We start from the raw sequence: 23,113 nt of genomic DNA, 5'->3' as shown, positions 1-23,113 counted from the left end.
ACAGAGAGGCAGGTCAACAGAGAGGCAGGTCAACACATTATCAGACAGGCTGGTCAACAGACAGGCTGGTCAACAGACAGGCAGGTCAACAGACAGGCAGGTCAACAGACAGGCAGGTCAACACATTAACAGACAGGCTGGTCAACAGAGAGGCAGGTCAACAGAGAGGCAGGTCAACAGAGAGGCATGTCAACAGAGAGGCAGGTCAACACATTATCAGACAGGCTGGTCAACAGACAGGCTGGTCAACAGACAGGCTGGTCAACAGACAGGCTGGTCAACAGACAGGCTGGTCAACAGACAGGCTGGTCAACAGACAGGCTGGTCAACAGACAGGCTGGTCAACACATTATCAGACAGGCTGTCAACACCACATTACTAATTCTGTTAACATTCAAAAGAGTTTTCACATGTGAAGGTGCCCACTTAACTTACCCAATTTGATTTTCTCCGATCTGCCTTTCAACTCATCAACAAGGACTTGCATTCGTTCATAGTTTTCCTGAAAAGATAGATATCATGATGTCAAATGCCATAGTGTATTAGTGTAGTATGAGTGGGAGCTTCCGGAGCAGGTTATAAACCAGGCAAGGACTAGCTAGTATCCTAGCTATTCAAAATCTCTCCTAGTCAGGCCATTCCTCTGTTGCAGCTGTCTGGGGTGTTATTAGAGAAGATACGGTTTGGCTTAGCACAGAGAATATACCCAACCTTAACTTGGCAATACTTCCTCAATTCCCAACTTGGAAGACTACTGTCAAGAGAATTTTCAATCCCAATGATGATAACTAAACAATTATTTCAACTTTGACCAAATCCGCGAGGTTTGTAAGACCCTGGGTTTAATAATAATTAGGCAAAGTCTCAGATTCTGCAAAAGGTTCATTCTTTATTCAAAGAGTACTCTGAGGTCAAAAATAAGATCACAGTCAGTTTATAACTCACAAAGACACACCAGTAGAAACTTCACCTCCCTTTGGGTGGGCTCTAGTTTTTCCCCGATTACTAACATAATTTCTCATTATCTTCAACTCCCCCTTACCTAAGTTGGGGAGGCCTCTTTCCTGTTATTTGGTTTCAGAGTTATCACAAGTCGACAGTTCAGTTGGCCTTGAATGTCTCAACTCTACCCAGCTCATATTCCGAAACAGTAACACAATGGTGTAGTCACACACATTATGGAATTATTACTCTAACACATTTCATACAATTATATGATTTCAGGGTGGAATCCTTTAGTCATAACTTTAACCATATAAATTCCTTTATCAACTACCAATGTCTTTTACATCCATGTTTAGTTGCAGGGGGTTCGAAAAAAAACATTATTAAATTAAATAAGCTTTCTCTTTTTAACCTTGTTCTGAACACCTACAAAACAAAGGCCATGTGGTTCGGTAAGAAGAACGCCCCTCTCCCCACAGGTGTGATTACTACCTCTGAGGGTTTAGAGCTTGAGGTAGTCACCACATATAGGTACTTGGGAGTATGGCTAGATGGTACACTGTCCTTGTCTCAGCACATATCAAAGCTGCAGGCTAAGGTTAAATCTAGACTTGGTTTCCTTTATTGTAAATCACTCCTCTTTCACATTATCTTCTTGCCCTTTGGGCTGTTGTCTGAGCCAAATAATGTTTGTACCATGTTTTGTGCTACTACCATGTTATGTTCCTACAATGTTGTTGTTGTGTTGTTACCATGCTATGTTGTTGTCTTAGGTCTCTCTTTATGTAGTGTTGTGGTCTCTTGTCGTGATGTGTGTTTTGTCCTATATTCATTTTGTAGTTTTTATCCCAGGCCTCCGTCCCCGCAGGAGGCATTTTGGTAGGCCGTCATTGTAAATAAGAATTTGTTCTTAACTGACTTGCCTATAAAAGGTTAAATACAAAAATAAAAAATGTTTTGCTCCATGAAGTAATCCAACAACGTATACACCACCATCAAGTCTATTTGTCCACCCCAAGGTGCCACCTGTCACCATGCCACCTGTCACCATGACACCTGTCACCATGCCACCTGTCACCATGACACCTGTCACCATGACACCTGTCACCATGACACCTGGCCACCTATCACCATGACACCTGTCACCTATCACCATGACACCTGTCACCATGACACCTGTCACCATGACGCCTGTCACCATGACACCTGTCACCATGACACCTGTCACCATGACACTTGTCCAGATCAATGTGAGAACATTTGAAATAGACTTAATGGTGGCTTCCACATTGTTGGATTACTTCATGGAGCATAAAAAGTTTTAATTTAATAAGGGAATATTTTCTAAATTCAAAACGAACCACCTGCAACTAGACATGGACATTTAGGGAATTGAAGAAGTATCACCAAGTAGTGGTGTTGTGTTTGATAACCGGAGCTACGAGGTGTGGATCCAATCAGTGTGCCGATCTGTATCGTTTTATCAGAAGCACGTGATCAATGACGTCGAACAAACACTTGGTTTGATATTGGTTTAGTTTACTTATTTACCATGACGGCCTACCCCCATGACGGCCTACCCCGGTTAAACCCGGGCGACGTTGAGCCTAGTTAAATAAAGGTTGAATTCAATTAAAAAAATGTAAAAAAGATGAGCATCATGGCAGCAACACCAGGTGGATCCCATCCACACTAAAACTTCCGGTTTTTGGATTTTGCCTTCAAAATAAAAGTCTGCGGTAAAACGCTTTGTATATTATCCTAAATCCATATTTTTTCCGCAGCTTTTCATAGTGGAGAATGTTAAAATTATGTTAAATAATATTTATAACTACATTGGGGGGGGGGAAATGTATACTGAAAGAGAATTACTACTTTATATAAGATAAAGAATATTATAAGGCGGAGCACATTGAGGAATGGTTGGAGCTTAATGAATGTCAAGAACACAATAGCCTACTGATTGTACGGTTCCTGTTTATTTACTGGTGATATTGTTCTCTGAACAATTTGGAAATGTAAAGTCATTCTACTGACAATGTTTGTCTATGGAGATTCCATGGCTGTGTGCTCGATTTTATACACCTGTCAGCAACGGGTGTGGCCGAAATAGCCAAATCCACTCATTTGAAAGGGTGTCCACATAGTTCCTACACTATATATAACTAAGTAACTTCATGTTCAAACTCACCTGTTTTGTATTCTAGGGACTCTAGTGAGTAGACTGGATCCTAGTTTTATGGACACCAATTCATTATTTTCCATGTACAGTGCAATATTTATACAATATAGTGTCCAGGCACCCTACTTTAAGCTGTTTGACCACAGTAAAAGGCCACCAACATTCTGTATTATTCAGAGCCCCGTGAAATGACACCATATATCCATTCTACAGACCCTATTGAGTCACTCCCTACATTACTTTTATTGCATCACCTAGAAATGTTTTGTTCTATAAACCAAGATTATGTATTTTATAAACAGTGATTTGCATTGGGGTCATTTGTTTGACCTTGGAACATGTTTTAAACCCAAACTTGTATGCAAATATAACTTTAAAACGAATCTCTGTTAATGTTAAATACACTTTTATTCTTCACATTATTATGATTTTGAGTAGATACACGTTATTGACACTTTTCTACTATTACCTGGGGGACTTTTAATTTGAAATATTTCCGAAATTCCATGACCCGGAAGTACTTTTTTAAAGCGTTGCTGAGGAGACGCTGTCTGACCAAAAGCATTTGCCCTTCTCAATGGCTGGTCAACGTTAGCAAGCAAGCTAGCTAGCCAGCCCTGGCTAATTACAGTACATGTTAGCAAGCTAGCTAGCCAGCCCTGGCTAATTACAGTACATGTTAGCAAGCTAGCTAGCCCTGGTTAATTACAGTACATGTTAGCAAGCTAGCTAGCCCTGGTTAATTTCAGTACATGTTAGCAAGCCCTGGTTAATTACAGTACATGTGAGCTAGCTGGTGGTACAGGGGGTTGAAACGCATAATGTAAGCAAATGACAATAAGCCAGCTAATTTAGCTGGAGAGCATTACTACACTTATTGAGAGTAAGTCAGTTCCAAGGGCAGTCCGAGCTAGCAGCGTCTCACCGTGATACCCTTTCCCCTCCACCACCTTCCCCTACTCCACCACCACTTTCCCCTCCTCCACCACCACCTTCCCCTCCTCCACCACCACCTTCCCCTCCTCCACCTCCTCCTCCACCACTCCACCACCTTCCCCTCCTCCTCCACCACTCCACCACCTTCACCTCCTACACCACCTACCGCAAACTCCGCGGACTGTGTGTCAGGCTGTGTACCGACGGCTGCGACTCTGTCACCGTGGTAAAGTCGTGTTGTTGCTACTGGCAATCCTCTGCAACGGAGCAAGGTCAGCCATGGCCTGAAAGTCTGAAGAAGCATGTTTTTGACAGCTAACTAACTAACCACCCTAGTTAGCAAACCTGCAGAGATATTTGTTGTTGTTCGACCCACAAGCATTGATCAACCAAAGTATGTTAATGTATCGCCGCCTACTGGACGGGAGTGGGAAAATACATCTAAACACGGGGGAAAATGTAACAAAACCACTAACAAATTCATTGACCAAAACAAATAACATTTCAATCCTTGCCAATTTAATTGGTATGTATTCTTATTCTTCTCCCTGACATATTTCTTCTTTTTCCTGTTGTGTTTTGAGGAGGACGTACATGAACCAGGGACAGTCCCGTATTTTGACCCACTAGGTTTCGTCTGAGCTTCACTAGAACATGTCGTGAGTCCTCCAAACCATCAGACGGCGATATTTCTATTTTCCACAACGCTGCTGGATAAATACTCCTTTTGTTGACTATAATTCACTTTGACCTTTTTGACGAACTACTGTCCTTGGGCAACGTGAGTTTTCTTGCTGTAAAGAGGAGCCTACGTATGCGGCACCTTTCAATGTATTTAAGTGTTTGCAAGGCTCAATAAATAACTACGGTAAAAGTGTTTTTCCGTGGGGTTTTGTTCATCTGTCAAACCGGTTCGTCATATTGAAAAATCGTAGCATTGCGCAGTAACAGGTTTGATAAGATGTCTGGGAACTGTAGGCCCTTGCTGTTAGCGTTAAGTCGCTCTGTGGTGGGGAGACAGGTCTCCAAGAGCGTTTTGTCGCAGAGTAGTGCCGCAGGGACCAGAACAGTAGCGGAGAGATGTGGCCGTCCGCGGTTCCATCACCATTGGACCGCCGCACTGAAACCCCGGTATCACAGCCTCTCCGCAGTGCAGTCCCAACTCGGGCTACACTCAGAGGTTAGTGTCTGTGTGCCGCTCTTTGTATGAAAAGGTATCCTGCTGTCAATCCATTTTATAATGGTAGAAATCTAGATATGAATGTTATAACTTAACGGTATGGTGTATTAGTCAGGAGCCCCCTTCAAAGATGATGACTACCCACCTCTACCAGACTACAACTCTGACCCAGGACCGGAGAAGAAGGAGGTGTTTATCATCAGAGCTAAAGGACTTCCATGGTCCTGTACCACAGACGATCTCATTCAGTTCTTCTCTGGTAAGCCCTCCATACACCTCTGTTAAGAACATGCTGATAAACCTCCAGGGTCCAGTTTCCCAGACACAGATTAAACCAGTCCTAGACAGAACTGCCATTTCAATGGAGATGTTTTTTCTCCAGGACAAGGCTTAATTGTATTTAATTTATTCCTGTTTCCACCACCGTCCTCCTGACTGTCATCCCCCACCGTCCTGACTGTTATCCCCCACCGTCCTGACTGTTATCCCCCACCGTCCTGACTGTTATCCCCCACCGTCCTGACTGTTATCCCCCACCGTCCTGACTGTTATCCCCCACCGTCCTGACTGTTATCCCCCACCGTCCTGACTGTTATCCCCCACCGTCCTGACTGTTATCCCCCACCGTCCTGACTGTTATCATGTTTCCCCCACCGTCCTCCTGACTGTTATCCTGTTTCCCCCACCGTCCTCCTGACTGTTATCCCCCACCGTCCTCCTGACTGTTAGCCCCCACCCTCCTCCTGACTGTTAGCCCCCACCGTCCTCCTGACTGTTATCCCCCACCGTCCTCCTGACTGTTATCCCCCACCGTCCTCCTGACTGTTATCCCCCACCGTCCTCCTGACTGTTATCCCCCACCGTCCTCCTGACTGTTATCCCCCACCCTCCTGACTGTTATCCCCCACCCTCCTGACTGTTATCCCCTGTTCGAAACACTGAGATGTTGGTTTAATAGGTAGGTGTACTCTACTTCTCACTGTCCAGAGTGCCGTGTGCGTGACGGTGTGAAGGGGATCCACCTGACGGTGAACCGGGATGGGAAGCCCAACGGCCAGGCCTTTATAGAGCTGGAGCATGAAGAGGACGTCAGCAAGGCCCTGGAGAAACACAGACAGTACCTGGGACCACGCTATATAGAAGGTACTACAGACAGTACCAGGCTATATAGAAGGTACTACAGACAGACAGATAGTACCAGGCTATGTAGAAGGTACTACAGACAGACAGTACCAGGCTATGTAGAAGGTACTACAGACAGACAGTACCAGGCTATGCAGAAGGTACTACAGACAGACAGTACCAGGCTATGTAGAAGGTACTACTGACAGACAGAGAGTACCAGGCTATGTAGAAGGTACTACAGACAGACAGTACCAGGCTATGTAGAAGGTACTACAGACAGACAGTACCAGGCTATGTAGAAGGTACTACAGACAGACAGACAGTACCAGGCTATGTAGAAGGTACTACAGACAGACAGTACCAGGCTATGTAGAAGGTACTACAGACAGACAGACAGTACCAGGCTATGTAGAAGGTACTACAGACAGACAGTACCAGGCTATATAGAAGGTACTACAGACAGACAGACAGACAGACAGTACCAGGCTATATAGAAGGTACTACAGACAGACAGACAGTACCAGGCTATATAGAAGGTACTACAGACAGACAGACCGTTCCAGGCTATATAGAAGGTACTACAGACAGACAGTACCAGGCTATATAGAAGGTACTACAGACAGACCCACAGTACCAGGCTATATAGAAGGTACTACAGACAGATAGACAGTACCAGGCTATATAGAAGGTACTACAGACAGACAGACAGACAGACAGTACCAGGCTATATAGAAGGTACTACAGACAGTACCAGGCTATGTAGAAGGTACTACACACAGTACCAGGCTATATAGAAGGTACTACAGACAGACAGTACCTGGGACCACGCTATATAGAAGGTATTACAGACAGACAGTACCAGGCTATATAGAAGGTACTACAGACAGACAGTACCTGGGACCACGCTATATAGAAGGTACTACAGACAGACAGTACCTGGGACCACGCTATATAGAAGGTACTACAGACAGACAGTACCAGGCTATATAGAATGTACTACAGACAGTACCAGGCTATATAGAAGGTACTACAGACAGACACAGTACCAGGCTATATAGAAGGTACTACAGACAGACAGTACCAGGCTATATAGAAGGTACTACAGACAGACAGATAGTACCAGGCTATGTAGAAGGTACTACAGACAGACAGTACCAGGCTATGTAGAAGGTACTACAGACAGACAGTACCAGGCTATGTAGAAGGTACTACAGACAGACAGACAGTACCAGGCTATGTAGAAGGTACTACAGACAGACAGACAGTACCAGGCTATGTAGAAGGTACTACAGACAGACAGTACCAGGCTATATAGAAGGTACTACAGACAGACAGACAGTACCAGGCTATATAGAAGGTACTACAGACAGACAGATAGTACCAGGCTATGTAGAAGGTACTACAGACAGACAGTACCAGGCTATGTAGAAGGTACTACAGACAGACAGTACCAGGCTATGCAGAAGGTACTACAGACAGACAGTACCAGGCTATGTAGAAGGTACTACAGACAGACAGTACCAGGCTATGTAGAAGGTACTACAGACAGACAGACAGTACCAGGCTATGTAGAAGGTACTACAGACAGACAGTACCAGGCTATGTAGAAGGTACTACAGACAGACAGACAGTACCAGGCTATGTAGAAGGTACTACAGACAGACAGTACCAGGCTATATAGAAGGTACTACAGACAGACAGACAGACAGACAGTACCAGGCTATATAGAAGGTACTACAGACAGACAGACAGTACCAGGCTATATAGAAGGTACTACAGACAGACAGACCGTTCCAGGCTATATAGAAGGTACTACAGACAGACAGTACCAGGCTATATAGAAGGTACTACAGACAGACCCACAGTACCAGGCTATATAGAAGGTACTACAGACAGATAGACAGTACCAGGCTATATAGAAGGTACTACAGACAGACAGACAGACAGACAGTACCAGGCTATATAGAAGGTACTACAGACAGTACCAGGCTATGTAGAAGGTACTACACACAGTACCAGGCTATATAGAAGGTACTACAGACAGACAGTACCTGGGACCACGCTATATAGAAGGTATTACAGACAGACAGTACCAGGCTATATAGAAGGTACTACAGACAGACAGTACCTGGGACCACGCTATATAGAAGGTACTACAGACAGACAGTACCTGGGACCACGCTATATAGAAGGTACTACAGACAGACAGTACCAGGCTATATAGAATGTACTACAGACAGTACCAGGCTATATAGAAGGTACTACAGACAGACACAGTACCAGGCTATATAGAAGGTACTACAGACAGACAGTACCAGGCTATATAGAAGGTACTACAGACAGACAGATAGTACCAGGCTATGTAGAAGGTACTACAGACAGACAGTACCAGGCTATGTAGAAGGTACTACAGACAGACAGTACCAGGCTATGTAGAAGGTACTACAGACAGACAGTACCAGGCTATGTAGAAGGTACTACAGACAGACAGACAGTACCAGGCTATGTAGAAGGTACTACAGACAGACAGTACCAGGCTATGTAGAAGGTACTACAGACAGACAGTACCAGGCTATGTAGAAGGTACTACAGACAGACAGACAGTACCAGGCTATGTAGAAGGTACTACAGACAGACAGTACCAGGCTATGTAGAAGGTACTACAGACAGACAGACAGTACCAGGCTATGTAGAAGGTACTACAGACGGACAGTACCAGGCTATATAGAAGGTACTACAGACAGACAGACAGACAGACAGTACCAGGCTATATAGAAGGTACTACAGACAGACAGACAGTACCAGGCTATATAGAAGGTACTACAGACAGACAGACCGTTCCAGGCTATATAGAAGGTACTACAGACAGACAGTACCAGGCTATATAGAAGGTACTACAGACAGACAGACAGTACCAGGCTATATAGAAGGTACTACAGACAGATAGACAGTACCAGGCTATATAGAAGGTACTACAGACAGACAGACAGACAGACAGTACCAGGCTATATAGAAGGTACTAAAGACAGTACCAGGCTATGTAGAAGGTACTACAGATAGACAGTACCAGGCTATATAGAAGGCACTACAGACAGACAGTACCAGGCTATATAGAAGGTACTACAGACAGACAGTACCTGGGACCAGGCTATATAGAACATAGATGACCCCCCCCCCCTCCCAACACCTGCATTGTGCCCTTGATCAAGGCTCCTAACAAACCCTTAAACTGCTCCAGGGGCACCACACTGTGTCCCTCTCTCTTCTCCAACTCTCCACTCTGTGTCCCTCTCTTCTCCAACTCTCCACTCTGTGTCCCTCTCTTTTCCAACTCTCCACTCTGTGTCCCTCTCTTCTCCAACTCTCCACTCTGTGTCCCTCTCTTCTCCAACTCTCCACTCTGTGTCCCTCTCTTCTCCAACTCTCCACTCTGTGTCCCTCTCTTCTCCAACTCTCCACTCTGTGTCCCTCTCTTCTCCAACTCTCCACACTGTCCCTCTCTTCTCCAACTCTCCACTCTGTGTCCCCTCTCTTCTCCAACTCTCCACTCTGTGTCCCCTCTCTTCTCCAACTCTCCACTCTGTGTCCCTCTCTTCTCCAACTCTCCACACTGTCCCTCTCTTCTCCAACTCTCCACTCTGTGTCCCTCTCTTCTCCAACTCTCCACTCTGTGTCCCCTCTCTTCTCCAACTCTCCACTCTGTGTCCCTCTCTTCTCCAACTCTCCACTCTGTGTCCCCTCTCTTCTCCAACTCTCCACTCTGTGTCCCCTCTCTTCTCCAACTCTCCACTCTGTGTCCCTCTCTTCTCCAACTCTCCACACTGTCCCTCTCTTCTCCAACTCTCCACTCTGTGTCCCCTCTCTTCTCCAACTCTCCACTCTGTGTCCCCTCTCTTCTCCAACCTCTTGAGTATATACATTTGTGGACATTGGACAATAAAGTAATATTTTTCTTCTCCTCAACAACCTCCTCCAGTGTTTGAGGTGACCAACAGCGATGCGGAGGCCATCTTGAAGAAGTCAGTTCAGCTCCCAGCCAGAGACGGAGTGGTACGGATCAGAGGTCTCCCCTACAGCTGCACCGAGACTGACGTCATGCTCTTCTTCTCTGGTAGGACCCTTAACGGGCCTCATTTACCACCCTCTGCCCCAACGGGCCCCTGAACAGGCCTCGTTTACGACCCTCTGCCTCAACAGGCCTCGTTTACCACCCTCTGCCTCAACGGGCCTCGTTTACCACCCTCTGCCCCAACGGGCCCCGTTTACCTCCCTCTGCCTCAACGGGCCCCGTTTACCTCCCTCTGCCTCAACGGGCCCCTGAACAGGCCCCGTTTACCACCCTCTGCCTCAACGGGCCCCTGAACAGGCCCCGTTTACCACCCTCTACCTCAATGGGCCCCGTTTACCACCCTCTGCCCCAACGGGCCCCGTTTACGACCCTCTGCCCCAACGGGCCCCGTTTACGACCCTCTGCCCCAACGGGCCCCTGAACAGGCCTCGTTTACCACCCTCTGCCCCAACGGGCCCCGTTTACGACCCTCTGCCCCAACGGGCCCCTGAACAGGCCTCGTTTACCACCCTCTGCCCCAACGGGCCCCGTTTACCACCCTCTACTTTAACAGATTTAGTTTGATAACAGAACACACACGTGGTTGTTGTGTCCCTCCTCGTTGGGTTTCATACCGTAAGGGCTGTAGCCAACTCTGTTATTGGTCACATATTTAACTGATGTTATTGGTCCATATTTAACAGATGTTATTGGTCACATATTTAACAGATGTTATTGGTCCATATTTAACAGATGTTATTGGTCCATATTTAACAGATGTTATTTGTCCATATTTAACAGATGTTATTGGTCCATATTTAACAGATGTTATTGGTCCATATTTAACAGATGTTATTGGTCCATATTTAACAGATGTTATTGGTCCATATTTAACAGATGTTATTGGTCCATATTTAACAGATGTTATTGGTCCATATTTAACAGATGTTATTGGTCCATATTTAACAGATGTTATTGGTCCATATTTAACAGATGTGATTGGTCCATATTTAACAGATGTGATTGGTCCATATTTAACAGATGTTATTGGTCCATACTCATATTTAACAGATGTTATTGGTCCATATTTAACAGATGTTATTGGTCCATATTTAACAGATGTTATTGGTCCATATTTAACAGATGTTATTGGTCCATATTTAACAGATGTTATTGGTCCATATTTAACAGATGTTATTGGTCCATATTTAACAGATGTTATTGGTCCATATTTAACAGATGTTATTACGGGTATAACTAAATGCTTGTGTTCCTAGCTCCAATAGTGCAGTAATATCTAACAATACACAAGAATACACACATGTAAAGTAACAGAATAGAATGACTCCAGTATGGAACCAGGCTAACCAGTATGGAACCAGGCTAACCAGTATGGAACCAGGCTAACCAGTATGGAACCAGGCTAACCAGTATGGAACCAGGCTAACCAGTATGGAACCAGGCTAACCAGTATGGAACCAGGCTAACCAGTATGGAACCAGTCTATCATGTCCCCAACCAAGGCATAAAGCTGCTGGTCTTTACAGGTCTGGATGTGACGGAGGACGGTGTGACTCTAGTGACAGACCACAGAGGAAGGAACTCAGGGGAGGCCTATGTCCAGTTCCTGTCCCAGGAGCAGGCTGACGAGGCCCTGACCAGAGACAGAGAGGTCATCGGAAACCGGTAGGAACACTCATACCTTCAACCTCTGGAGTTGATTTCTGCTGAAATCTAATTAGCATAATCTAATTAGCATAATACAGCAAATCTCCATCAAAATCTCTGAGTTTAATCTAGAGCTACAGTGAGTGGACGGACACCTGTTCCTCCAACATCTCATTAATATGGACTTGGTCCCTCCTTTGTTTTTGGGATCCCGAGTGGCACAGCGGGTCTAAGGCATCTGCATCTCAGTACTAGAGTCCCTGGTTCGAAACCAGGCTGTGTCATATCCGGCCGTGATTGGGAGTCCCATAGTCCCATTGGCCCGGTGTCTTTAGGCTTTGGCCGTCATTGTAAATAAGAATTTGTTCTTAACTGACTTGCCCAGTTAAATAGCCTTGGGGCGGCAGGGTAGCCTAGTGGTTAGAGCGTTGGACTAGTAACCAGAAGGTTGCAAGTTCAAATCCCCGAGCTGACAAGGTACAAATCTGTTAACCCACTAGGCCGTCATTGAAAATACGAATTTGTTCTTAACTGACTTGCCTAGTTAAATAAAGGTAAAATAGCTTAGTGCCATACATTATGGATCAAATACCTTTTTCATAATTTCGATCTTGTCTAAACGCTGCAACTCCCCAACGGGCTCGGGAGGTGAAGGTCGAGTTATGCGTCCTCGGAAACAACATGACCTGCCAAACCGCGCTTCTTAACACCTGCTCGCTTAATGTGTCAGAGGAAACACTGTTCAACTGACGACCGGAGTCAGCCTGCAGGCGCCCGGCCCGCCACAAGGAGTCGCTAGAGCGCCATGAGTTAAGTAAAGCCAAACCCTCCCCTAATCCAGACAACGCTGGGCCAATTGTGTACCCACCCTATGGGACTACCGATCACGGCCGGTAATGACACAGCCTGGGATCAACCCCCCCCTCTGCTTAGACTGTAGAAGGTTAAGAACTCAACGTTACACAGCCTGGGATCAACCCCCCCCCCCTCTGCTTAGACTGTAGAAGGTTAAGAACTCAACGTTACACAGCCTGGGATCAACCCCCCCCCCCCCTCTACACAGCCTGGGATCAACCCCCCCCTCTACACAGCCTGGGATCAACCCCCCCCTCTACACAGCCTGGGATCAATACACAGCCTGGGATCCCCCCCCCCCCCTCTACACAGCCTGGGATCAACCCCCCCCCCCCCCCCGCCCCCCTCTGCACAGCTTTAAGCTTCTAAATGGATTAGTTTTGAACGCTTTCTTGTTGATCAATAAACCCTCGTTCAGAGCTGACTGTCTACTATGCTTTATATATTTTCCGACCATGACCTTTACCCATGATCCTGTCTTGACCGTGTCCTGACAGTAAGACTGTCACCGGGGGCGTTTCCTGACTGTGTCACCAGGGGCGTTTCCTGACTGTGTCACCAGGTGCGTGTCCTGACTGTGACTGTGTCACCAGGGGCGTTTCCTGACTGTGTCACCAGGTGCGTGTCCTGACTGTGACTGTGTCACCAGGGGCGTTTCCTGACTGTGTCACCAGGTGCGTGTCCTGACTGTGTGACTGTGTCACCGGGGGCGAGTCCTGACTGTGTGACTGTGTCACCGGGGGCGTTTCCTGACTGTGTCACCAGGGGCGTTTCCTGACTGTGTCACCAGGTGCGTGTCCTGACTGTGTGACTGTGTCACCAGGGGCGTTTCCTGACTGTGTCACCAGGTGCGTGTCCTGACTGTGTGACTGTGTCACCGGGGGCGTGTCCTGACTGTGTGACTGTGTCACCAGGTACATCGAGGTGTTCCCCAGTAGGAGGAGTGAGATCGGAGGTCGGAAGAAGACAGAGTCTGTTGAAGAGGGCAGAAACTCCAGACAGAGTCAACCACACAGGCCTGCAGCACAGCCTCCTAGACATGGTGAGACAGACAGACCTGCAGCACAGCCTCCTAGACATGGTGAGACAGACAGACCTGCAGCACAGCCTCCTAGACATGGTGAGACAGACAGACCTGCAGCACAGCCTCCTAGACATGGTGAGACAGACAGACCTGCAGCACAGCCTCCTAGACATGGTGAGACAGACAGACAGACCTGCAGCACAGCCTCCTAGACATGGTGACAGACAGACAGACCTGCAGCACAGCCTCCTAGACATGGTGAGACAGACAGACAGACCTGCAGCACAGCCTCCTAGACATGGTGAGACAGACAGACAGACCTGCAGCACAGCCTCCTAGACATGGTGAGACAGACTGTTTTCTTAAAATGTGTAGTGTCATGCCCTTTTGACTGTGATGAAAATGAACAGAGGGTAGATGTCTAGATGGATGTTGTTGTTTGTTTCAGGGTCTCATCCAGTATCTTCTCTGCCCCAACACTTTGTTCACATGAGAGGACTGCCCTTCCAAGCCACAGGAGATGACATCGTTCAGGTATTGCTCTATGGTTTCCACTACCGTGCCGTCTCAGAGCGAGACCGTGCTAACTAGCGTCGGAGAAGGTTGAACAAACGATGACTTTCTGTAACAGGTTGATATTGCTCTGTCAGTTCTTCTCTCCTCTAGCGCTGTCCAGGATTCTGGTGGAGTTCGGTCCAGACGGGAGGGCCAGTGGAGAGGCTGATGTTTACTTCACATCGCACCAGGACGCCGTCTCAGCCATGACCCGGGACAAGGCACACATGCGTACGTCTGTCTACACTATCAGTCAAAAGTTTGGACACAACTACTCATTTTTACTATTTTCTACATTGTAGAATAATAATGAAGACATCCAAACTATGAAATAACACATATGGAATCACGTAGTAACCAAAAAAGTGTTAAACAAAAACAGAATATTTTATATTTGAGATTCATGTCCTAGATTGTGTGGGCCTTTTGTCTGATATTCTGAGCAAGATGAGACGTAGGCCAATGTCATATCGTCAACCAATCACATTTGTCAAATCCTTTTTGGGCTACACTTGCAGAGGACCGTGAGTAAACGAGCCTACTTCCTAAAAGCAACCGTATTAGACTGAAAGTAATTTTTTTATCATGATTTGTGAGTCTCTGCTCATTAGTTGCTCGTTCAACGTCGTTGCTTCTACTTCCCAGAATCCCGTTTTAGAATTCTCCCCTCCTAACTGTTTTACATTCACTGACAACAACAAGAAATATTTCCTTGGACAAATATTCCCAGATTTTCAAAAAAAATGTGGTCTCTGGTTAATGCATCATCAAGGAGCGTTTTTCCGTTGCTCATTAGAAAAAGTTGATTTCTGTCTTGAAGGTGTGTTTTCTGACCAATTCCGTGTTTTGGTTTATGATGTTTGTTCCGCATGAGATACTGAAGCCGATTTCACTTCCTCAAAATCCCCAGAATGACTATTAAGATCATTTAAGAAATCCGTAATAAATGTTCAAGTTTTTTGCCGAGGATGTTGTAGTTGTTTTGGCGCAGTATTTTTCAAGTAAAAAAGTCTGGTCTGTCTCAGTGTCTATTGGATAGAGAGCCACAGCTGTTCACCCCATGTTAGTGAGCAAATGGACATCAGATCAAAACACAATGGTAGGTCTGTTTTTAGACTGACTTTTTATGACCAACATTAACCGATGTTAGACTTTGTAGTCAGTTTTCACGTTAGACTAAATGTCTGACTCTTATACTGAAAACTGGACGTTTTTTCAAGGGATTCGTTGTTTTATAAAGTCAGTCGCTCTTTAAAGTCCTGTAGATCACTTCATTACTCCCTCTTTTTATTACAAAACCACAAGCTTCCAACTTACCTGACTTTGTTGTTTAGAGTATTAAAACACAACTTACCTGACTTTGTTGTTTAGAGTATTAAAACACAACTTACCTGACTTTGTTGTTTAGAGTATTAAAACACAACTTACCTGACTTTGTGGTTAGAGTATTAAAACACAACTTACCTGACTTTGTTGTTAGAGTATTAAAACACAACTTACCTGACTTTGTTGTTTAGAGTATTAAAACACAACTTACCTGACTTTGTTGTTTAGAGTATTAAAACACAACTTACCTGACTTTGTTGTTTAGAGTATTAAAACACAACTTACCTGACTTTGTTGTTAGAGTATTAAAACACAACTTACCTGACTTTGTTGTTTAGAGTATTAAAACACAACTTACCTGACTTTGTTGTTTAGAGTATTAAAACACAACTTACCTGACTTTGTTGTTAGAGTATTAAAACACAACTTACCTGACTTTGTGGTTAGAGTATTAAAACACAACTTACCTGACTTTGTTGTTTAGAGTATTAAAACACAACTTACCTGACTTTGTTGTTTAGAGTATTAAAACACAACTTACCTGACTTTGTTGTTTAGAGTATTAAAACACAACTTACCTGACTTTGTTGTTAGAGTATTAAAACACATTCACAGGAGTCTTGAGGTTCACCGAATTACGTAAATCCGCCTTCAGTTTTAATGCCTCCATTTTAAATAAAAAATAACCTACAGAACTAGCTGTGTGTGGTTTCCCTGGTGCCCCTAGGGCAGTTTACGAGTCTGTTGAATTTGTTAAATGAGAATTGCATTTTTTTATTTTATTTTTATTATCGATGAAATTAAAAAATATATTGTGGTGTTTGTAGTATAAACATTTTTTTGTAACCTGTAGTTATTTGTTTTGTATTCATGTAGGCTACACTGTACCGCAAAATCATCCTGCTGTCCCATATTTTGTGTTTTCTAAACGTGGTCCTCCTACCCTGAACTCGTTTTCTGTTTCTTTGCAGAAGAGCGATACATAGAGCTGTTCCTGAATTCAACATCATCAGACGAGGGCCAATGAGGTTTACCAGGTTGGTCTGAATTAAACATCATCAGACGAGGGCCAATGAGGTTTACCAGGTTGGTCTGAATTCAACATCATCAGACGAGGGCCAATGAGGTTTACCAGGTTGGTCTGAATTAAACATCATCAGACGAGGGGCAATGAGGTTTACCAGGTTGGTCTGAATTCAACATCATCAGACGAGGGCCAATGAGGTTTACCAGGTTGGTCTGAATTCAACATCATCAGACGAGGGCCAATGAGGTTTACCAGGTTGGTCTGAATTCAACATCATCAGACGAGGGCCAATGAGGTTTACCAGGTTGGTCTGAATTCAACATCATCAGACGAGGGCCAATGAGGTTTACCAGGTTGGTCTGAATTCAACATCATCAGACGAGGGCCAATGAGGTTTACCAGGTTGGTCTGAATTCAACATCATCAGACGAGGGCCAATGAGGTTTACCAGGTTGGTCTGAATTCAACATCATCAGACGAGGGCCAATGAGGTTTACCAGGTTGGTCTGAATTCAACATCATCAGACGAGGGCCAATGAGGTTTACCAGGTTGGTCTGAATTCAACATCATCAGACGAGGGCCAATGAGGTTTACCAGGTTGGTCTGAATTAAACATCATCAGACGAGGGGCAATGAGGTTTACCAGGTTGGTCTGAATTCAACATCATCAGACGAGGGCCAATGAGGTTTACCAGGTTGGTCTGAATTCAACATCATCAGACGAGGGCCAATGAGGTTTACCAGGTTGGTCTGAATTCAACATCATCAGACGAGGGCCAATGAGGTTTACCAGGTTGGTCTGAATTCAACATCATCAGACGAGGGCCAATGAGGTTTACCAGGTTGGTCTGAATTCAACATCATCAGACGAGGGCCAATGAGGTTTACCAGGTTGGTCTGAATTCAACATCATCAGACGAGGGCCAATGAGGTTTACCAGGTTGGTCTGAATTCAACATCATCAGACGAGGGCCAATGAGGTTTACCAGGTTGGTCTGAATTCAACATCATCAGACGAGGGCCAATGAGGTTTACCAGGTTGGTCTGAATTCAACATCATCAGACGAGGGCCAATGAGGTTTACCAGGTTGGTCTGAATTCAACATCATCAGACGAGGGCCAATGAGGTTTACCAGGTTGGTCTGAATTCAACATCATCAGACGAGGGCCAATGAGGTTTACCAGGTTGGTCTGAATTAAACATCATCAGACGAGGGGCAATGAGGTTTACCAGGTTGGTCTGAATTCAACATCATCAGACGAGGGCCAATGAGGTTTACCAGGTTGGTCTGAATTCAACATCATCAGACTAGGGCCAATGAGGTTTACCAGGTTGGTCTGAATTAAACATCATCAGACGAGGGGCAATGAGGTTTACCAGGTTGGTCTGAATTCAACATCATCAGACGAGGGCCAATGAGGTTTACCAGGTTGGTCTGCATTAAACATCATCAGACGAGGGGCAATGAGGTTTACCAGGTTGGTCTGAATTCAACATTTCAAATATTGTTCATATATGCATAGTCACTTTAACCAAATCTACATGTACATACTACCTCAATCAGCCTGACTAACCGGTGTCTGTATATAGCCTCTCTACTGTATGTAGCCTCGCTACTGTATGTAGCCGTGCTACTGTTTATAACCCCTCTACTGTAGTGTTTATTTCTTTACCTATCTATTGTTCACCTAATACCCTTTTTTGCATTATTGGTTAGACCCTGTAAGTAAGCATTTCACTGTAAGGCCAATAACCTGTTGTTTTCAGGGCACGTGACAAACTTTGATTTGATAATATTGGTTGACTGATTGAGTCTGTTGTGATTCTGTCTGCAGGTTAGCGGTGGGCTGAGAGATGACATCGGAGGTGTGGTGGTGAAAATCCTTATCGACTGGATGTGTCACCATTTGTAAGGGTGTAGAAATGATGTTGGATATAATAAAACTACGTTCAATCTGACTCCCATTTATTATGTGAATAAATACAACAGTCCCTGTGTGTCTCTGGAGGAATCGAGGCAAGATGGAAGCCTCTATCACCTCTGACTATAAAGAACAGATTAATAGATACAAATCATCCTGGCGATCAATGTTCAAGCATACACAGTATAGTTAGAAAAGGACACTGTAAAACAAGAATGCATTTACTCAATTAGTCACAAAATAATTACATGAGTCTTCCTTGGGAACATCCCTTCCTAGAGATTGCCTCAGATAAGGTGTGTTTGACCCATGATGGCCCGCCATCCAAACGAGGCAGTACATGGTGAGTCGTCACACTGCTCCCAGCCAGTATCACCTCTCATTCTTCCACTACATCAGAAGGACCAGGTCTGGATGTATTGTCTGCACTCTGTTTTGCTCTATGGCTGAATGAGTGGACGGCACAATAAAGACATTCCTGCTGAAGTGGTTTTCCGTCCAACAGGAAGCTCGGCCTAGATAAGAGATAATGGAAGAGCATTCATTATGACATTTAGCAGACTCTCTGATCCAGAGCCACTACAGTAGTGAGTCATTTAGCAGACTCTCTGATCCAGAGTCACTACAGTAGTGAGTCATTTAGCAGACTCTCTTATCCAGAGCCACTACAGTAGTGAGTCATTTAGCAGACTCTGACCCAGAGCCATTATAGTAGTGAGTCATTTAACAGACTCCGATTCAGAGCCACTACAGTAGTGAGTCATTTAATAGACTCTCTGATTCAGAGCCACTACAGTAGTGAGTCATTTAATAGACTCTCTGATCCAGACCCACTACAGTAGTGAGTCATTTAGTAGACTCTCTGACCCAGAGCCATTATAGTAGTGAGTCATTTAACAGACTCTCTGATCCAGAGCCACTACAATAGTGAGTAATTTAACAGACTCTCTTACTGTCAGGAACATGTTGTAATTCAGTCATTGACTAACGGTTCCTAATCTCAGTGGACGGTGTTGTCAGAGACAATATAAATAAAAACCAGACTTGGAAAAACTTCAGTTTATTGTTGAGTAAGGAAACATTTACATCTCGTACAGAACTTCTTGAGAATCAAGATTATTTCATTTCTGTCTCTAACATCCCCCGGATAATTACAGAGCTGGCAGATAATCCCTTTTGGTCATTTTTAATTTCTGAATTAAAAAGTTATAGAAAATGTTGCATTTTTGTCCCACTGTTGTCAAACCAAAGCATTGCACCAGGTTGAGATCAGCCATGAACAAAAACAGTTCAATGTTTCGCCAAAATGTCTGATAAAATATCAATTCATCAGTCCTACTTTGAATGTTTCACAATAAATGTTTTTAGTAAAAATCCACAAGTACTGAATAAATACTGTGATCAGTTCAGATACCTACACGTGATGCAAGACTTCTCACCAAACCTAGAAAACATAAAACACAACCTGGGACCTGAACGGTTTGTGCAATCATTCCCCTGTATGCCAAACATGGTTTGAATAGCACAAACAGATCTGGGACCAGGCTATGAAAATATATCCCTTTTTCATGGAGTCATTGAAGATCGTCAGACATCTGAAACCATTAGAGATGAGAAGCTTAAAGTCAGTTTTCCATGAAGCTGCACTGTACAGAAATCACTCCATTTGCTTATTGCTAAAATTCTAATTAGGTGGCCTAATTTCAGTTTGTGCCAAAACAATCATATATATTGTAGAGAATCATTGATCTAAACCAGTGGAATATCTTTTCCATAACCAAAAATATTGTGTTTCAAGCTGGTGTAAAAAAAAAAAAACTGGAAGCGAAATATGTCAAAAACAAAATGGGAAGCATAGAAATAGTGAGCATAGAACACTTCTGACTTGCTTTCAATGAGAATGACAGATCTATAACTCACATTTCTACGTCAAACCACACCCCAAACAAGTTCCATATCGCAGCGTTAAGTTGTCAGACAGAAAGTTAGTCTGTTCCGTTAGATATTTTGTCAGTGAATGACACTGTATTCCAGATAGAGAGAGACGAGGAAGTGTGAGTCTCAGGGTGGGCTGGATGCATACTGCTGCAGTAGCTGAGAGTAGCAGGCGTCACAGACGTGTTCAGGGTTGATGGAAGAGGGAAGAGGAAGCTCATTGGTCAGACAGCGGTCACAGAACACCCCTCGACAGTTAGCACACCGTCTCTACAGAGAGAAGAGAAACAGTCACTATGCCGTCTCTACAGAGAAGCAGTCACTATGCCGTCTCTACAGAGAAGCAGTCACTACGCCGTCTCTTCAGAGAGAAGAGAAACGGTTAATGTTTTAATGCAGAACTTGATGTACAGTTCCCAGTTGAGCCAGAGACTGTAGAGAATTGCAGAGATGCACCACTTCCACATTGACTCCTTCTAGTGGAACTCAGGGTGGAGGATCATGAAGATGTGCAAACTGGATTGAGACAAGGTCAGTGTATCCCTTCAGTTTGAGGAAGCCATTATGTCTGAAGACGAAGTGGTTAGGTGTAGGTGGTGTACCTTGGTCTTAGTCATGGACTCGTCCTGTTCACATAGAGAGCAGATGGATGCCTGGTGGATCTCAAGACAAGACTGGTCCTGGAAAGGAGAACGTCTGCATTAAAGGTATACTTTACATATTTAACATTACAGAGCGTTCAGAAAGTATTCAGACCCCTTCCCTTTTCCACATTTTGTTACGTTACAGCCTTTTTCTAAAATGGATGAAATAAAAACAACTCTACAATCTACACACATAACCCCATACCAACACGCTACCCCATACCGACACGCTACCCCATACCGACACGCTACCCCATACCGACACGCTACCCCATACCGACACGCTACCCCATACCGACACGCTACCCCATACAGACACGCTACCCCATACAGAAACGCTACCCCATACCGACACGCTACCCCATACCGACACGCTACCCCATACCGACACGCTACCCCATACCGACACGCTACCCCATACCGACACGCTACCCCATACCGACACGCTACCCCATACCGACACGCTACCCCATACCGACACGCTACCCCATACCGACACGCTACCCCTACAGACACGCTACCCCTACAGACACGCTACCCCATACCGACACGCTACCCCATACCGACACGCTACCCCATACCGACACGCTACCCCATACCGACACGCTACCCCATACCGACACGCTACCCCATACCGACACGCTACCCCATACCGACACGCTACCCCATACGACACGCTACCCCATACCGACACGCTACCCCATACCGACACGCTACCCCATACCGACACGCTACCCCATACCGACACGCTACCCCATACCGACACGCTACCCCATACCGACACGCTACCCCATACCGACACGCTACCCCATACCGACACGCTACCCCATAGACACGCTACCCCATACAGACACGCTACCCCATACAGACACGCTACCTACCCCAAACCAACACGCTACCCCATACCGACACGCTACCCCATACCGACACGCTACCCCATACCGACACGCTACCTACCCCATACCGACACGCTACCTACCCCATACCGACACGCTACCTACCCCATACCGACACGCTACCTACCCCATACCGACACGCTACCTACCCCATACAGACACGCTACCCCATAGACACGCTACCCCATACAGACACGCTACCCTATACCGACACGCTACCCCATACCGACACGCTACCTACCCCATACCGACACGCTACCTACCCCATACAGACACGCTACCCCATAGACACGCTACCCCATACAGACACGCTACCTACCCCAAACCAACACGCTACCCCATACCGACACGCTACCCCATACCGACACGCTACCTACCCCATACCGACACGCTACCTACCCCATACCGACACGCTACCTACCCCATACAGACACGCTACCCCATAGACACGCTACCCCATACAGACACGCTACCTACCCCATACCGACACGCTACCTACCCCATACCGACACGCTACCTACCCCATACCGACACGCTACCTACCCCATACAGACACGCTACCTACCCCATACAGACACGCTACCTACCCCATACCGACACGCTACCTACCCCATACCGACACGCTACCTACCCCATACAGACACGCTACCCCATACAGACAAGCTACCCCATAGACACGCTACCTACCCCATACAGACACGCTACCTACCCCATACAGACACGCTACCTACCCCATACCGACACGCTACCTACCCCATACCGACACGCTACCTACCCCATACAGACACGCTACCCCATAGACACGCTACCCCATACAGACACGCTACCCTATACCGACACGCT

At 45.5% G+C, this 23,113-nt stretch overlaps 3 protein-coding genes across 6 annotated transcripts in view; 1 reads left to right on the top strand and 2 right to left on the bottom strand.

Annotated features, from left to right (window-relative positions):
- The window catches only part of LOC139390213 (methylcrotonyl-CoA carboxylase subunit 2), a 33,492-nt gene extending 29,028 nt beyond the window's left edge, over positions 1-4,464 (bottom strand). The window contains exons 1-2 of the mRNA XM_071137470.1: positions 4,230-4,464; positions 436-502 (exon numbers count right to left, since the gene is read on the bottom strand). Coding sequence (XP_070993571.1) covers positions 436-502; positions 4,230-4,367 — 205 coding nt within the window. The 5' untranslated portion in view covers positions 4,368-4,464. The remainder of the gene's footprint in view (positions 1-435; positions 503-4,229) is intronic.
- Positions 4,465-4,786: 322 nt separating this feature from the next.
- Positions 4,787-18,832, top strand: LOC139390211 (G-rich RNA sequence binding factor 1). Of its 3 annotated transcripts, none has more exons than XM_071137468.1 (10): positions 4,787-5,243; positions 5,355-5,502; positions 6,231-6,386; positions 10,345-10,479; positions 11,964-12,102; positions 13,854-14,020; positions 14,412-14,497; positions 14,614-14,749; positions 16,816-16,881; positions 18,709-18,832. In XM_071137468.1, exons 1-9 carry the CDS (start codon positions 5,025-5,027, stop codon positions 16,869-16,871), a joined length of 1,242 nt encoding a protein of 413 aa, XP_070993569.1. In that variant the 5' UTR covers positions 4,787-5,024; the 3' UTR covers positions 16,872-16,881; positions 18,709-18,832. The 3 variants fall into 3 exon arrangements, 2 of the variants coding, with proteins under 2 accessions (XP_070993569.1, XP_070993570.1); XR_011629481.1 differs by having other exon boundaries at positions 4,802-5,243; positions 13,854-13,981; positions 16,816-16,930; XM_071137469.1 differs by having other exon boundaries at positions 4,812-5,243; positions 13,854-13,981.
- Positions 18,833-19,839: 1,007 nt separating this feature from the next.
- The window catches only part of LOC139389367 (protein RUFY3-like), a 59,582-nt gene continuing 56,308 nt past the window's right edge, over positions 19,840-23,113 (bottom strand). For both annotated transcript variants that reach the window (XM_071136079.1, XM_071136080.1), the window contains exons 16-17: positions 21,333-21,410; positions 19,840-21,000 (exon numbers count right to left, since the gene is read on the bottom strand). In XM_071136079.1, the coding sequence (XP_070992180.1) occupies positions 20,857-21,000; positions 21,333-21,410 (222 nt within the window). In that variant the 3' untranslated portion in view covers positions 19,840-20,856. The remainder of the gene's footprint in view (positions 21,001-21,332; positions 21,411-23,113) is intronic.

Source organism: Oncorhynchus clarkii, chromosome 30, assembly GCF_045791955.1.
Source record: "Oncorhynchus clarkii lewisi isolate Uvic-CL-2024 chromosome 30, UVic_Ocla_1.0, whole genome shotgun sequence".
Taxonomy (NCBI): Eukaryota; Metazoa; Chordata; class Actinopteri; order Salmoniformes; family Salmonidae; genus Oncorhynchus; species Oncorhynchus clarkii.
This window is presented reverse-complemented; position numbering and strand designations above follow the sequence as displayed.